This window comes from Neophocaena asiaeorientalis, unplaced genomic scaffold (genome assembly GCF_003031525.2).
Source record: "Neophocaena asiaeorientalis asiaeorientalis breed wild unplaced genomic scaffold, Neophocaena_asiaeorientalis_V1.1 scaffold251, whole genome shotgun sequence".
Taxonomy (NCBI): Eukaryota; Metazoa; Chordata; class Mammalia; order Artiodactyla; family Phocoenidae; genus Neophocaena; species Neophocaena asiaeorientalis.
Window position 1 is genome coordinate 6,298,254 of NW_020173377.1, and position 17,720 is coordinate 6,315,973.

The 17,720-nt window shown below is 40.2% G+C and overlaps 1 protein-coding gene across 5 annotated transcripts in view; it reads left to right on the plus strand.

Annotated features, from left to right (window-relative positions):
- PXK (PX domain containing serine/threonine kinase like) overlaps nucleotides 1–17,720 on the plus strand; it is a 57,546-nt gene that overhangs the window by 12,124 nt on the left and 27,702 nt on the right. For all 5 annotated transcript variants that reach the window (XM_024746284.1, XM_024746282.1, XM_024746280.1 and 2 more), the window contains exons 4-7: nucleotides 4,639–4,825; nucleotides 13,569–13,646; nucleotides 14,158–14,231; nucleotides 14,955–15,029. In XM_024746284.1, the coding sequence (XP_024602052.1) occupies nucleotides 4,687–4,825; nucleotides 13,569–13,646; nucleotides 14,158–14,231; nucleotides 14,955–15,029 (366 nt within the window). In that variant the 5' untranslated portion in view covers nucleotides 4,639–4,686. The remainder of the gene's footprint in view (nucleotides 1–4,638; nucleotides 4,826–13,568; nucleotides 13,647–14,157; nucleotides 14,232–14,954; nucleotides 15,030–17,720) is intronic.

Consider the following 17,720-nt stretch of genomic DNA (forward strand, 5'->3'; position numbering starts at 1 on the left):
ATTTATTTATTTATTTATTAGTGAACTTAAAAAAAAAATTTTATTTGGCTGCACCGGGTCTTAATTGCGGCACATGGGATCTTTGTTGCGGAATGCAGGATCTTTTAGTTGCCACATACGGGATCTTTATTGTGGCATGCGGGATCTTTTTAGTTGTGGCATGTGGGCTCTTAGTTGCGGCACGTGGGATCTAGTTCCCTGACCAGGGATCGAACCCGGGGCCCCTGAATTGGGAGCACGGAGTCTTAACCACTGGACCACCAGGGAAGTCCCTCAAAGGCAAGATTTTAAAGTAACACACACAGCATAGTTTTAATACTTTTAGGAATATTTATTGTGAGATCTTAAACCAGGGCAGGAAAACACCTCCCATCTGTCTAGCAGACTGACATGGCAGGGACACTGTAATCACAGCTGTTGGCAAAGAACTCTGTTTCACCTGTTCATTTGGAAGAGCTGATGGGATGTCTGGGCAGATCAATACATTTTCCTAAAGAGAAATGAAGCATGAAAAACAAGATTGGTTCAAGCTTGGAGGCCACAAAGTTTGAAACAGATAGCTTATCAAATTCATGAATGAAAAATAGCACCCCCCCCCAAAAAAAAATAGCCCTGTTGGGGTTTGAATCCAATGTTGTCAGATGTGACTGTCCATTCCGAGTGATGTGTGAGGTTTAGCTGGGTCTGCTCTTGGGCAGGTAGTGCAGGAAAATGGGCTGATATTGGCTGATAGTAATTTAAAAAAAAATCCTTGTTGTGTATATGATCACTTTGATGAGCAAAAGGGATTTTTCTTTCTTTCTTTTTTTTAATTGAAAAAAGTAGTAAGTGAGAAATGTTAACATTTCATAGTATAGAAATAAAAATTAATTCACCAACCCACTCCCAGAGGTAGCTATTCTCAAGCAGGTAGTGTAAGTCCTTTTAGACGTTTTTGGTGCATATATAACTATATGCCCGGGCTTATACACACACACACATACATACACACACAAATGAGATTATATCCTGCAACTTAATAAGGGAGCTTTTAAAAGAAATCAGTTATGTTTTCAGTAATATATTACCTTTGATTCCCCTGTATTACTCAATGCTCCTGAACAAAACTAATAATAAAACGATTGGCTTGGATGTGTGCTAGCTGAGTGATGTGCTTTCTTCATAAGTATGCTTTGTATTTAGCTAATAAAGGAGCTGCTGTTAGGTAAAGCCTAATTGTATGAGTGAGGAAAACAACCTGAAATTGAAGTGTGTCATCTGGCAATGAATTTTGCCATGGTTGAAAATTCACTCTAAGTATGTTCTGACATATTTTCATAAATATGTTGGAGAAATAGGCAATTTAGAATTGTCAACCAACCTCTTCATCTTGCCCAATATCAAGTTCAAGGTCTTCAGCATTGTTTGAAAAATACAACAGAGTGGAACAGGCTAAGTTAGGTTCACTCACATGGGTGATTTACATGACATGCTTGTCTGAATTCAAGATGCCCTTCTCTTTAGACCTTCCCCTTGATCAATACACATGCCACTTGGACAGCTCTAATCTACGTACAAGTGTAGACTAGCAGTGCTCTTTGAAAGCAGTTTTGCTCATTAAATTAAGATACCAATCTGACGCTTTGTTTTTTTAAGTTTAAAAAATAGATTCATAGGGAATTACCTGGCAGTCCAGTGGTCAGGACTCCGTGCTTTCACTGCCAGGGGCCCAGGTTTGATCCCTGGTTGGGGATCTACGATCCTGCATGCCGCTCGGTGTGGCCAAAAAAGAAAAAGGACTTATAAAGTTTTTTTGTTGTTTGTTATTTTTATTTCAAGATACCTTCAGCCACTATAATTTAATATTTAAATATCTGTGATTTCTTTTAGTGGCAAAAGTCAGATATTGCTAATAATACCAGGTTTATGGCCTACATTTATAATTGAGGGATATGCTAAGTTTGTTTTTTATAATTTATTTAATTAATTTATTTTCGGCTGCATCGGGTCTTCGTTCCTATGTGCGGGCTTTCTCTAGTTGTGGTGAGTGGGGGCTACTCTTCGTTGCAGTGCGCGGGCTTCTCATCATGGTGGCTTCTCTTGTGGCAGATCACGGGCTCTAGGCGCCTGGGCTTCAGTAGTTGTGGCTCGCAGGCTCTAGAGCGCAGGCTCAGTAGTTGTGGCGCACGGGCTTAGTTGCTCCACGGCATGTGGGATCTTCCCGGACCAGGGATCGAACCCTTTTCCCCTGCATTGGCAGGTGGATTCTTAACCACTGTGCCACCAGGGAAGCCCAGGACTCAAAGTTTTAAATGATCTGGAAAATAATAGATTGAGCACCCACATTTACTTTTCCTCTCTCCCGAAGCCACTCTAAAACAACAGTAAATTGATCTTAACACACACACACACACACACACACACACACACACACACACACACACACACACACACACCCTCAAGGACAAATAGAATAGGAGAGGAGAAAATTACAACAAAAACATTTGAAACTGAAAATTCAATGGATGAGAGCTAACTAATTAAGCAGATATGGGAAGGCAGAATTCTGAGGTGGCAGTGAGGGTGGCTAACCCCATTGGGTCCCAGTTTATACCACAGAACCTCCAAAAGATTTAGCAATTGACAGCACCAGCTGCTGCCTGCAGCCTGGGCTGAGGTCAAGCTAAAATCAGGAGTTGAAAGTATGTTTAAGCAGTCAGATCACCAAGTCTCCCCATGTGAGCAACTTATGGCTGCTCTTCTCCCTCCAGTAGAAAAACTGAGTTTATTCTCTAGGGAGGGTAGAACAGTCTTTGGACTGGAGAATGCAGGCATAGTTGGAAAATTTACATAACAAACCGGAGACCTGACTACTCCCCACCCCTACCCCCAGCCAAGCCCTCTTCTTCCTTTCAGCTCCCAGAATACTGGCAGTCAGGCGTAGACCCTCCAGGCAGGAGACTGGAAGATTCTTTTGGGAGGATCTGTCCAGCCTAAGAGGAAAGAGCTAAAGAGAGTGAGGTCACAGGTTCTTAGAAAAATTGTCTTTTATAATCTCAGATTAAAAATTGCATTACATTACATCAGGATGCTATTAAGGAAAGAAAAGTATTTAGAAGTAAAAAAGATAATAGTAGGAATGAAAACTCTTTAGAAGGGCTGAAAGATAGAGGAAATATCCCAGGGAGAAAATGTTTAACATAGGTGGAAAATGGGAGCAAAAAGATAAGAATAGAGAAAAAAAAAAAAAAAGATAAGAATAGAGGACCAGTCCAGAAAGTCCAACATTGGAAAACAGGAGTTCTAGAAAAAGAAAGCAAAGGGAATGGAGAGGAAGAAATAATGACCCAATACAAGAAAATACCAAAGAATGTAAGGATATTAGTTTCTAGATTGAAAGGGCCGAGTACTCAGCACAGAGAATGAAAATAGAACCATATAAAGGCACATGGAATTCACAAACCAAGGTCAAAGAGAAGATCCTAAAAGCGTCCAGGGAGAGAAAAAAACCAGAATGAAGAATCTACTGCTTGAACCTTTAACAGCAGCACCAGAAACTAAAAGACAAAAATGTAGCTCCTAAAAATTCTGAGGAAGAAATGTATTTCCAACTTAGAATTCCATATCAAGACTCGTTGTCAATCAAGTGTGAGGGTAGAATAAAAACATTTTTTAACATGCAAGGTTTCAAAACACTTATCTCCCTTGCTCCTTTTTTAGGAAGCTGACAGAGGGTATCTCCACCCAAAGTCAGGGAATTATCTAAGAAAAGGGCAGGTATGGATATAGAAATGGGGTTCAGCAGGAGAAAGGGCAAAAACTTCTCCAGCATGATGGTGAAGGGAGGTCCCAGGATGCCAGCTTTGCATCAGGTATAGAGACCACCAGTCCTGCTTGGAGCATGTTGGTGGGTTCTGGAAGGTACTCCTTAAGAAGATAAAATTGATACATCTTTGTATCTGAATGTGTTGAGAAAAGGCTTAGGCGGAGAGTTTGGAGTTGAATAGAAAATTTAAAAAGACTACTAATTGACAGAAAGGAATAATAAGCATGCTCTTTGGCTCAGTTGTGAATATCATTTACCTAATGTAAATATGAATATTGCACTAAATAAAACTATAACATCACTATATTGGAAGGAGTAGTAATAGAACGTGTATGGAATGAGATTAGGATTGTGAAAGAGAACTTAATCCTAATCTTCCATAATTAGAAACTTACAGATAATGCCTAAACGTGAAAAATCAAGACATAACAATGTGAACATTCCCCTATTCCAGAAGATCAGCCGAAAGAGTTGAATGTGGCTGCCTCTGGGGAGTGGGGAATGGATATGTCACCTGTTGAGGGGGGGTAGTAGGAGCACTGTGGGACTGCTAGTAATAATAAAAAAAGAACTATTTGACTCTTGAAATTATGTTCATGTATATGTTTGATAAAAAGAAAACCACATTACAAAATTAAGTTTTAAAGTTGCTACACTGAATAAAGCATTTTATCAATTCTCAGTTGTTACGGTTTTTCACATTTTTATAGTTTGACAAATTAGGATGCATCCTAAAATACCTTAGACCTAATGAAATATGATGGCTCAGGATTCTGATAATGTATCTTATTTGGGGATGACATGAGTATAATACTTTTTTTTTTTAATTAAAGATTGCAGGCCTAAGTCTACCTCTTCCTCCCAAAAAATTGATTGGTAACATGGATCGTGAGTTCATAGCTGAGAGGCAGAAAGGTCTTCAGAACTATCTCAACGTTATCACCACAAATCATATCTTGTCTAATTGTGAGCTGGTTAAGAAGTTTTTAGATCCAAACAACTATTCTGCAAGCTATACTGGTAAGTAGAGGGATCTATGAGCTACAGTCCCGGGACAAAAGAGGCGCTTTTCTTTGCTGGAGATAATATACGTGGGAGAAATTCTCCTTCCAAATGGGGAGATGTGTACATCTGTTATAGGGTGTTATTCATTTACTAATAATTACCTGATTGTATTTTTACCATAGATATATAAGAAGAACATTGTTCTAAAATGTTTGTGATGTCTGTTTAGAAAAATATGGAGGAGAACTTATTGTCTGTGTACAGAGTCTTGTCTTTATTATCTTCCCTGACAAAACAGAGAGTAAATAGTCCACAATAATCTATACAGTAATCTCAATTTGATTTGTATTTGGCTCTGTTTTTGTGTTTACAGTATATACTATGCCTGGTTTTCCTGGGAATTACTTTAAACACAACAGTGATCCAGAAGTGTTCTTTCTGTGTCTTCCCCGTTGCTTGCTGAAATCCACTCTGTGCAAAGCCTAAAGAAGAGGTAGTTCTCTTCCAAACCTTCCCTGGGTCAGGGTGGCAGCCAGGGGCCTGAGTTGGAAAGGGTGCCAGTCACACACAAAGCTAGCATCAGTAATGTAAGCCCGTTGTCAGCAGAATGAGTGATTAAATATTTAATACACTCTGGCGTGGCCTTGAAGAGACCAATAGAAACTGTTGTAGAACTGAACCAGTGACTAGAATTCAACTGGTATTTTAAAACTAAACCATGCTTAGAGTCTAAGTGGAACTCTGGGTATTATTAATAAGCTGATTTCCTTGCTAAGAGAATAGATTGTTTACAGGCTACATTTTAGGTCCTCAGAACGCTGCTTTTGAAGTAATTGGAGGGAGACACTTTTATTTCTGCGTCAGATAGAGGGGCTACTTTTGAAGTAATTGGAGGGAGACACTTTTATTTCTGTGTCAGATAGAGGGAAATAGAGGACTACTTGTCAGGCACCAAACTTTTCTGCATAATATAATCCACCTGGGGAGCTTTAAAAAATCCTGATGCCCAGGCTGCATTCATGCCAGTTAAATCAGAATATCTGTGGATTGGATTCCTAATTTGTAAAGCTCCCCTAGAGATTCTAATTGCCACCGAGTTTGAAAACCACAGTTAGAACTTGCTACTTGCAGTGTGGTCCTCTGACAGCAGCACTGGGAGCTTGTCAGTAATGCAGGATTTAGGCCCCAGCCTAAACCTAGGATCAGGATGTGGTTTTAACAAGGTTGCCATGTGGTTTGCATGCATATTTAAAGTTTGAGAAGCCTTGTCCTAGAACGTACCTGCCATCTTCTAATGGAAGTGCCTGTAAGAAAAATGTGTTTCTAGAATGCAATCAAGTGAAGGAAAGTTAATTTCAAACTCACATTTACTGTAAGTAACAATGAATTGTTACAAGGCTTGCATCCTTCCCCCACTTGTTTCTCGGTTCACGTAGGAGAAAAGGGGCTCCCAGGACAGCTTGCATTCTTTCAGAGTAGATCTCGCTTGGCTTTCAATTCACCATGCTTTATTTACCTCACTTGTTCTCAGAATTATCAGATCATGGGCCTTCTGGATTGACTTTTTTTTTTTTTTAAATTTATTTATTTTTGGCTGAGTTGGGTCTTCGTTGCGGTGCGCAGGCTTCTCATTGTGGTGGCTTCTCGTGTTGCGGAGCACGGGCTCCAGGCATGTGGGCTTCAGTAGTTGTGGCATGCGGGCTCAGTAGTTGTGGCTCGCGGGCCCTACAGCTCAGGCTCAATAGTTGTGGCGCACAGGCCTAGTTGCTCCATGGCATGTGGGATCTTCCCGAAGCAGGGCTCGAACCTGTGTCCCCTGCATTGGCAGGTGGATTCTTAACCACTGCGCCACCAGGGAAGTCCCTGGATTGACTTTTATCAAATCAGTCCCAACCCAGCCCTCTTCATTGGTTTGTCCACATTTTTTCCTGAGGGTGTCTGCTAATGTTCTCCTAGGGCAAGTGTCAAGGTGTAGTGCACACATGATGATGCCATCCATTCCATAACCCTTGACTGTCTGCTCTGCTATGCCATGTGCTGGGTGCAGGGCTGGGTGTTGGGGTGCAGGTGTGAAGAAGATGTGCTTCCTGTTCTCAGGGAGCTTATACCGGAAGTACCTTGAGTTGCCTGGGGTCAGAGCTAGCAGGGATCTTGGAGCAGACGTATCAAAACTAACCCTCCCGTTTTATTTTTTAGTGTTATTTTTTGTTGTTTTCCTTCCGGTTTTATTGAGATATAATTGAGACACAGCACTGTATAAGTTTAAGGTGTACAGCATAATGATTTGACTTACATACATTGTGAAATGATTATCACAGTAAGTTTAGTGAACATCTCTCATCTCATACAGATGCAAAATTAAATAGAAAAAAAATTTTTCCTTGTGATGAGAACTCTTAGGATCTACTCTCTTGTTAAATTTCATATATAATGTACAGCATTGTTAATTATATTTATCATGTTGTGTATTACATCCCTAGTACTTATTTATCTTATAAGTGGAAGTTTGTATCTTTTGGCCACCTTCATTCAATTCCCCATCCCCCTATCCCCTAGCCCCCACCTCTGGTAACCACAAATCTGATCTCTTTTTCTATGAGTTTGTTTGTTTTTGAAGAATAATTGACCTACAACGCTATGTTAGTTCCTGTTACACAACACTGTGATTTGATGTTTCTATACATTTCAAAATAATCATCATGAAAAGTTGATGATGTCAACTTATGATATGTCATCATACAAAGATATTACTTAGTTATTGACTGTATCCATCCATGTGGTTGCAAATTTCATTCTTTTTTGTGGCTGATTAATATTCCATTGTGACTCTTAGATTGCTTCCATATCTTGGCTATTGTAAATAATGCCACAATGAACATGGGGGTGCATATATTTTTTTCTAATTTTCATTTTCATTTTCTTCTGATATATACCCAGGAATGGAATTGCTGAATCATATGGTAGTTCTTTTAAGTTTTAAGTTTTTGAGGAACCTCCATATCATTTTCCATAGTGGCTGCACCACGTTACATTCTCACCAGCAGTGCACAAGGGTTCTCTTTTCTCCACATCTTTACCAACACTTGTTTTTTATTTGTGGTCTTTTTGATGATAGCCCTTCTGATGGGTATGAGGTGATACCTCATTGTGGTTTTGATTTGCATTTCCGTGATGGTTAGTAGTGTTGAGCATCTTTTCGTATGCCTGTTGGCCATCTGTATGTTGTCTTTGGAAAAATGTCTATTCAAGTACTCTGCCCATTTTTTAATAGGGTTGTTTGGTTTTTTGATGTTGAGTTGTATGAGTTCTTTGTATATTTTGGATATTAACCACTTGTCAGCCATATTTTTTGCAAATATGTTCTCCCATTCAGTAGATGGCCTTTTTGTTTTGTTCATGGTTTCCTTTGCTGTGCAAAAGCTTTTAAGTTTGATTAGGTCCCATTTGTTGGTTTTTGCTTTCTGTTTTTCTCTTGCCTGAGGAGACATATCCAAAAAAATATCGCTAAGACCAGTGTCAAAGAGCTTACCACCTATGTTTTCTTCTAGGAGTTTTATGGTTTTAGGTCTTATGTTTACATCTTTAATCCATTTTTTAGTTTATTTTTGTATATGATGTGAGAGAGTAGCCAGTTTGGTTCTATTGCATGTAGCTGTCTAGTTTTCCCAGTACCATTTATTGAAGAGGCTGCCTTTTCTCCATAGTGTATTCTGGCCTCCTTTGTCGTGGATTAACTGCTCATAGAAGTATGGGTTCATTTCTGGGTTCTTTATTCTGTTCCTTTGTTCTCTGTATATGCATGTGCATGTGTGCACATGCATGTCAATACCATACTGTTCTGATTATTGTAACTCTGTAGTATACTTTGAAATTAGGAGCATGATACTTCCAGCTTGTTCTTCTTTCTCAAGATTGTTTTGGCTATTCAAGATCTTTTGTGTTTCCATACAAATTTAGAATTATTTCTTCTAGCTCTGTGAAAAATGCCAGTGGTATTTGATAGGGATTGCACTGAATCTGTAGATTGCCTTGGGTAGTACAGTCATTTTAGCAATACTAATTCTTCCAATCCATGAACATGGTATATCTTTCCATCTGTTTGTGTCCTCTTCAGTTTCTTTCATTAGGGTCTTAGCGTTTACGAAGTACAGGTCTTTTACCTCTTTAGTTGGACTTATTCCTAGGTATTTTATTCTTTTTGATGTGATTGTAAATGGAATCGTTTTCTTACTTTTTCTTTCTGATAGTGTGTTGTTAGTATACAGAAATGCAACCAGCTTCTGTATATTAATTTTGTATCCTGCAACTTTACCGAACTCATTGATGAGTTCCAGGAGAACCCTCTCGTTTTATACATGAGTGGCCCCCCCAAGAAGGGCCTTACCTAGGGTTGCACATTTGTATGATTGTACAAGTGTCCAGTGTCTGAATGTTTCCCAGTTGAAATGCTCCTCAACCCCTGGAAGGTTGTCTGATCCCTGTATTTCCTTCTATTGTACCTCTCTCACATGCTGCTCTTGTCCTGATTTTTCCCCTCTCCCAGCATGGCAGACAGTCAGGAGTCCAAAGCAGATGTGGGCAGGAGTATAAGAAAATTGTCAGAGACTCCTGCCAGAACTCAAATGCTCAAGAAGCTGCTGCTATTTAGAGGGCACAGTCCTGATGAAAAAGTAAGGGATGGATGCTGTTTTCAGAGAAGTGCTGATTTATTTCCCCCTTTGCATGAAATGTCAGAACTTGTCTTTCCTGACAGAACTTGTCTATGCTGACTCACCAGCAGCCTCAGGAAAGGGAAACCCAGGCCACCTCCTCCACACCATCTTAACTGAGCCATTCCCCGAAAAGCCAGACAGACTTATTCAGGTTTCCCAAAACTTACAGCGTGGCTCCCTGCACACCTCAAACTTCTGGCACTTCCCTAAGCAGAGCCAGTTTCCCTTTAATGTGGATAACGTCTCTACCTCTCATCAGTTTCGAAATGGTCTGTGCTCACCACCCAGCTTCACTGCAGCAGGATTTGAGTTCTGCATTCAAATGTGGCCAAAATCACCATGCTCACATTCCTGCCTATTGCTCTGACTGAGCCTGAAGGTACTTTGTTGGAGGGGAACTGTTGATAACACCCGTTCCCCAGGGGATGGGTGACTAGGAGCTCGGAGGACATCAGCAGCTGCCTCCTCTCCTCCCTGGGTCCCCAGCTTGGGATTGCTGGTCTCTTTTTTCTTTTTCTTATGTTTTCCTTATGACCAAATTCACAGAAGGGAAATAGGTCCTTGGTGCTTTGTTGAGGGCAGGTTTTGGGGTGTTCATTTGAATTAGAAAGTCTAATTGAGGGCCAGCTACTGTACAGGGAAAACAGGTGTCTCCTGGTCATGAGGGGTTTGTGTTGGGAAACATGCATGCACGCCCACACACACCACCTTATTCATCTTGTCAGCAAGGTGCTTCACTGCACTGTAGCCGTCTTTCCCCGGTAAACGACTCCGTAAGGAAGCTTTTAATGTCCACGCAGAAGTCACTTGGACCAGAAATCAAGAGGCCTGCATCCTGGTCCCAGCTTTGTTATTAGCAGCATCTCCACTCTGTAGGCCTTGAGGTCCCAACCTATAACACAGGAGGTGGGGGTCGGGACAGTGGACCAGGTAGTGTCAAAGCTCTCTTCTAGTCCTAAAAGCCCAGGAATCCTATGAACAGGTCAGATAGTAGAGGACTCCAAGATGAAGGGAAGGAGGGAGTGAGAGAGGGATTGGGCAGCAGGGGAGGGTGGGAGGGAAGATGAGGTTATATTCAGAACAAGAGCAGGATGCTTCAGAGAGGCTGGAGGCCCACATCCGCTTTGCAGGCCGCTGCAGTATCACATACTGTAGTAGTTTGGGGGATCTGGAGCCCAGCTGTGGGATTGGAGGAGTCAGTGTTTATTCCCTTTAGCCATCCCACGGGGCTGGGATCTAGGACGTCAAAGGCTGCACACAGTGGGGGCAGCTGGTACGTTCTGAGCTGAGAAGTCTGAGCTCTGAGGGAAGCACAGGATGGACTTGAAGGCATCGCTCTGCATTTCCTGTCTGGGGCTTGTTTATCAGCAACTACTGAGCATGCAGCTTTTCCCATGTGTCAGTGCTAGAGAAATGGAGGGCAAATGCCTTCCTTTTCATGGATTTCATGTTCTAATGGGAGAGAGTGTCCACATCCATTGAACATGTATTGAACCCTTAGTTCTTACTTCATCAACTATTTATTGAGTACCTACTATGTGCCAGGTGCTACGAATATAGCACCGAGGAATGAATAGTCTCCTAATCCCATGCCCACCCTATGGCACGTCTGCAGGGAGATTGATAGGTGAAGACTGTGGCAGGTTAAAAACATGGCAGCACCTTGAGGGTGGGGGTCAGGGTACAGATGATCCAGATCTGAAGATGGAGGAAGGCTTCCCAGAAGAGGTGATACCTACATAGAGATCTGCGGGGTGAGTAGAAGTTAGCCAGGCCAAGAGGCAAGGGCCAGTGCTCCCAGAGAGAAAGAAGTATTTTTGTATGGCTGTGGGCTCTGCCCTGTTAAGTCATTTCTTTCCAGCCAGAGTTCACAGTCTAGTGGAAGACAGTAGCCCTAATGTGAGACAGGATCCCATAGAAGAGGGACACGTGTAGCACCGAAGTGTGCAGAGGAGGGAAGAAGGGAGGGAGTCCTGGCTAGGGGAGCAGCAAATTTGGGCTAAGCCTCAAAGGATAGATGGGTAGGAATAGAAAATGCCAAGGGGTGGAGGTAGACCAGTCTTCAGGGGCCTTGGCAGGCAAATCTTAGTGAAAAGAGTGTGAGGCTCATACACTGTGGGGGGTAGAGACAGAAGGGTAAGGTAGAGCCAGAGCTAGAAGCTTGGTCTTGATTTGGGAAGGAAATGGGGCCCCAGTAAAGGCTTCTTAGCAGAGGAGTAGTTGTTTAGGTTTGAAGTGTGTTACCTGAACCTGGGGAGAGAAGGGATTAATATCAGGAGCATGGTAGTCCTGTGATTTACTGACAATAAATCATAGTTCAGAGGAAAGAAAATGTCCTGTCTACGATTCCCTGACCCCAAAGGTAAAAAAAGCTATTTTCTAGTCCTTAATTTGCCAGTAACAAATCTACCATATTCCACTTGCTCACAGCTGTTTCCCCCATCCCTAAAACAATGTATAATATATAGTAGCGTACAGTAAACATGGTGGAATAATGATATTGTGGGGAATTATGAGTCACTGTTAGTTTTGAACCAATTATCCTTTACAGTCTCTGAGAATGACATTGTATCCCATTTAGAAAATTATTTTTCATAATCCTCCTCAAAGTTGTTATGATTTTCACGTAAAAGAATATCTTTTTAAGTGGTTTATGTTCAAGTTATTTTGGAAATACTAAAAGCATTTTATATCCGCATTACTTATAGAGGAGGTTCAGAGTTCCCAGTGTCGGTTATAAAAATTCATCTGCTTCTGCCACTCCGAAAATCTCCAAATGCGTTCTCACATTGGAGTAGTTAAAACAAATGTAAATGGAGTCTGTTCTGTGTCTATCCTCTCATGTTCTCTTTTGTGTGGACAACACTGACACTTTACATATTGAGTCAGTAAGATTGTTTTCTTCCCCAAACTTCCATTCATAATGTACTGTAAAATATATCAAAATGGTATTGTTTGCCTAGCTCTCGGCATAGTTAATTCCAGACTAGGTCATTTTGACACATGGAAAACATTTCTGCTAAATCCCTCGTGCCTGGGATGTAACTAATGCTAGGCAGAGGTGCAGTTCCACAGTGAATTTGCAGGATTGCTCTTTGCTTTCAGGGATCCAGTGTGGCTTCATTCACTCACTACATTGAGGGAAAATAGCAAATTATAGATGTTGCTTTTTGCAGGAAATGTAAAAACACAGTTATTCTGATAATTTCTTTATACAGTGAACTTTAAAGAACTTCCTCTTTTCATTGTCTTCTTAGAAGGGGGAAACGTTCTCATGATAAATAAACACAAAGAGAAGGGTGGATTTTTTTCCAGTAAACAGGCATACAGTAATTTCCCACCATAGAACCATATTGTTGCTGTACATGGATGTTTTTCTAAAACACTAGCTTTTATTTCCAGTATGTATATATTTAAGGCTAATCGCTTCTTTGTTGGTGAAAGCTATAATTTCATGAGGAATGATGGTGGGATAAATATCACTTGGAGCAACACTTAATGCTATTCCAAGCTGAGCTTACAATACGCTTTGAGTTTTGTGCTCGGGTTGTTGTCTGGTGCATATATTGAATTCTTGGGTTAAGCCAACTAGTTTGCATATTTTAGATCTTCCAGTATAAGTAATTATTCCATTAGTAATTACTTTCTTTTCTTTAATAAACCTTTTATTTTGGAATAGTTTTAGATTTACAGAAAAAATGGCAGTGATAGTACAGAGTTTCCATATACCCCTCACCCGTTTTCCCCTAATGTTAACATGTTATGTAAGCATGGCACATTTGTCAAAACTAAGGAATTAGCATTGGTACATTACTCTTAACTACAGTTTTATTCAGATTTCACTAGCTTTCCCATTAATGATCTTATTCTATTCCAGGATCCGATCTAGAATCCCACATTTTATTTAGTCTGTGTTCATTTTTTTATAATTAAGTTTTTCAAGAATGTCATAGACCATAAGAATTTCATTTACAAGAATAGTATCTTAAGCGTATGGCACTTTCCTGATAATGTTTGACTAATGAGTTTCTAAAATATCTTTGCAGAGATTGCCTTACAACAGGTTTCCATGTTCTTCCGATCAGAACCAAAGTGGGAGGTGGTGGAACCATTGAAAGACATAGGTGAGAAACTGGCATGCCCATTTTGTTAAGAAAGATCAGAGAACTGGGTTCTCTGTCATGCTTTCTTATAAGTATCCCAAGAAAGTTTTTAGGCAGGTGAAATGCATAAGAAATGCAGGTGATTTCTTTTTCTTTTTGCCTCCGTACAGTTTTAGGATGCAGTCCTTAACTTTTATTACTTAATGAATCTTGGTTAAAGCTCCATCTGAAGATTTGGATGGTAGTAACTAATAGTTTCAGAACCATCATTCATTCTTTTTTTTTTTTTCATCATTCATTCTTGTTTTACCTTTTTCACTAAATCTAAACTGAAGTGCTGTTTTCCCTTTTCCATGAGTAGAGTAATTTCTTTGCTTTTTTTTTTTTTTTTAGTTCAGCTTTTACCATGTCAGTATTACCAAATAGTTGTTTAATGGTGCCTATATAGCTTAATTTTTATTAATTACTTGGTCACCAAAACATATCGGTGTAAAATCATGTAGCTATAAACACATCTCTGCTTTTATGACAGGTTGGAGGATAAGGAAGAAATATTTCTTGATGAAGATTAAAAATCAGCCAAAGGAACGGCTAGTGTTAAGCTGGGTAAGCTAGCTTTTTTTGCTTCAGGCTCATTTCAAGGACTTCAGATGGGTTTATGAAAGCAGATATTGACAAGAGAATTACAAAATTGTATTGTGCTCCTGAGTGATGTAAAGGCCTCCTTAGTCACACATCAAAGGAGAGTTATTTTAAGTCACTTTTTTATGCATTTGGTAGTATCGATGTGATTATATTTGATCAACTAGTAAACATTTGGAAAAAATTACAAACAGTTCAAAATAGTTCTCTGTAACCTCTTTAGGGTTGACAGGTGGGCAGTTTGTTTTAAAGAAAATACTTGGGTAATACTTTGTTTTATCTATCACTTTGAGAGTTCTAGTGATACACTTGATTAATGGAATTAGGTAAGATTACAGTTAAGTCCTAGTATTTGTATGTTTATATGCTGTCTCTCCAGAAAGGCAGTGAGACAGCAAGAAGTAATGTGGTTTTCATCTTTGGTTTACAGTTAGATATTTGGACAGATTAAAAAAAAGGGAAAGACTCGGGAATTCCCTGGTGGTCCAGTGGTTAGGACTCCCACACTTCCATTGCAGGGGGCACAGGCTCAATCCCTGGTCGGGGAACTAAGATCCCGCAAGCCATGTGGCGCTGCCAAAAAAAAGAGAGAAAGAAACATGAAAAAAAGAAAAAAGGAAAGACTTAAAAGGAGTTTTTCTTTTGATGACCAAGACAGCACCCTGATATTTCTTCCCATGTTTGCAGGCTGACCTTGGTCCTGACAAGTATCTGTCAGATAAAGATTTTCAGTGTCTAATCAAACTTCTGCCATCCTGTTTGGTGAGTACAAGTCCTTCTATTATTCTTGGTGCTGATGAGAGATTCACAGTGTTTTCTCATGAGTGACCATGGACAGAAGAGCCGGAAATAGTCTCTAGGCTTGAGAATGGAGAGGTACAGTGGATTTCATTTCAGACTGAGAGCACTCAGGGCTACTCTCATAGATCAGAGGCCATTTAAATGACATTCATGACCTCTAGACAATCCATGACACATGTGACAATGTAAATGTAGTTTTTGTGTTTTAAGCAAATACCAGAATAGGAAAGCAGCCACTTCTCTGAGCCTCTTGTTCTTGGTAAGGACGTTTGTATCAGTGAATTGAAAGAGCCGTTTCCAGCCTGAGAAAACAGAACTGATACAGTTTTAGGTAAACTGGATGAAGGATTCTAATCGAAGGCTTTCAGTGGAAAGAATGTCATGAGTGTATTTCAAAATATATGCAGAAATTTTTAAGGAAAAGAGTAATCTGGCCGGAAAATTGAGTGAGTGTTGATGTTCTTTATCTGTTTTATGCATGAGGATGTGGGACCCTTGAATGAGCACAATTAGTCTGACCTGTCCAGTTGGGTTGGCAAGTTCATTCTTTTTTTTTTTTTAAGTTTTTCTTTTCTTTGGCTGTGTTGGGTCTTCATTGCTGCACGCGGGCTTTTTCTAGTTGTGGCGAGTGGGGTCTGCCCTTCATTGCAGTGCACGGGCTTCTCGTGGTGGCTTCTCTTGTTGAGGACCGTGGGCTCTAGGCATGAGGGCTTCAGTAGTTGTGGCACATGGGCTCAGTAGTTGCGGCATGCAGGCTCTAGGGTGCACGGGCTTCAGTAGTTGCAGCTCACAGGCTCTAGAGCGCAGTCTCAGTAGTTGTGGCGCACGGGCTTAGTTGCTCCGTGGCATGTGGGATCTTCCCAGACCAGGCATCAAACCTGTGTCCCCTGCATTGGCAGGGGAATTCTTAACCACTGCGCCACGAGGGAAGTCCTGGCAAGTTCATTCTTGAAGATAGAGTATCTTGTCAGGCTAGCAAAACCAAGCTTTTAATGAGGTGTGATGCCTGGCCAAAAAACAAATGCTGTGGTCTTTGAATTTGATTAGTTGTGTCACACAGGCTGTGAGCACCCAATTCTAAATTTCTTTGAATGGATGTGCTTTTTAAAAAGAAGATAGTGCAGGACTTCTCTGGCGGTCCAGTGGTTAAGACTCCGCACTTCCGCTGCAGGGGGCGTGGGTTCAGTCCCTGGTTGGGGGAACTCAGATCCTGCATGCCATGTGGGGTGGCCAAAACAAACAAACAAACAAAAGTAAATAAATAAATAAATAGATGGTGCATATTAATTACAGAAACTCAGAAAACACAGATAAGCAAAATTAAATAAAACTTGCCCATAATTCCAACCAACCAGAAGTATGAACCAAAATGTCCAGTTGTTACTTTTCTAGAATTTTATATGATTATATTTGAAAAATTATATATTGTTTTAAAACCTGATTTTTTGTTGTTAATGGTATACCATGAACATCTTTTATTGTTAATAAATATAGTATAATATCATTGTTACTGGCTGCGTTAGAATTATCCTTGGCTCTACCTCAGTTTGCTGAGCTAATCTATTAGACATTTGGATCACTTCTAGTTTTTTGCTTTTATTAAAAAAAAAAGCCATAGTGAACAATTTTGGCTAAACATTTGTACCCTTCCTTAATTATTTTTATAAGATAAATAACTAGAATTAATAAGTAATTGAAGGAGATTTTTTTTGAGACTATATAAATAGCCTGTTTTTATCAAAACCACTAGTTTTAGCATTCATAGAGATTTTCTAATTCCATCATTCCTCTTCTATTTATTAGTTGGCATTCTACTGTAAGGAATAGCTTCCTCTTCTCTCTTCTTTGTCTATTTAAATCAATATGGACTCAAGGACTTTTATTGTATTCATTGGGTTTCATTTTGAGGTGATGAAAATGTTGTAAAATTAGATTGTGTGATAGTTGCACAGTTCTGAGTGTACTGAAAACCATTGAGTTCACTTTATAATGGGATGTGAATTATATTTAATAAAGCCATTAAAATATCAGCAGCAGTCGCTTCGCTGTGATAATCAGGAGAAACTTCATGATTAATTTACTATATTTCCCTGGGCACACCCTTCCATCCCCCGACGCACTCAGTCCCTGCTCATCAAGTCCTTGCACAGCCCAGCTCCCAAGGGTTTAAATGCTCATGGTACTCCTTTGAGCTAATGGACACTAATACCTGAAGCCAATTGGTCCATGTAACCAAAATTCCAGGTCACGTGAGGACTTTTCTTTCAGTCATTAAACAATTTGTCTTACTCCCCACCCCACTTTGTTGACATCCATTGCACACTCCAGTAGAGGGACAGGAAGATTCATACTAGCTGCCCTGGAAAAGGGCCATAATGCCGAAAGAAGGCTGCTGTTGCTTGTTTCCTGGCTGTTACACTCCCAGGCTTGTCACTAAACAGCAGTGTGGAATGTTAGGCAAAGCTGTGAGTGAAGACACATTTATCCTGGTTCCCACTTGGCTGTTCTAGGATTTGGCTGTATTTCTTACCAATTTACAGAGGCAGAATATTAAAACCACTGTTCCAAAAATGCAGACTTTCTCTCTCTTGCACCACACTTTTGTCTGAGCTGTGAGACTACTCGTACCAAAGCAGACACCTTCACTTGGAG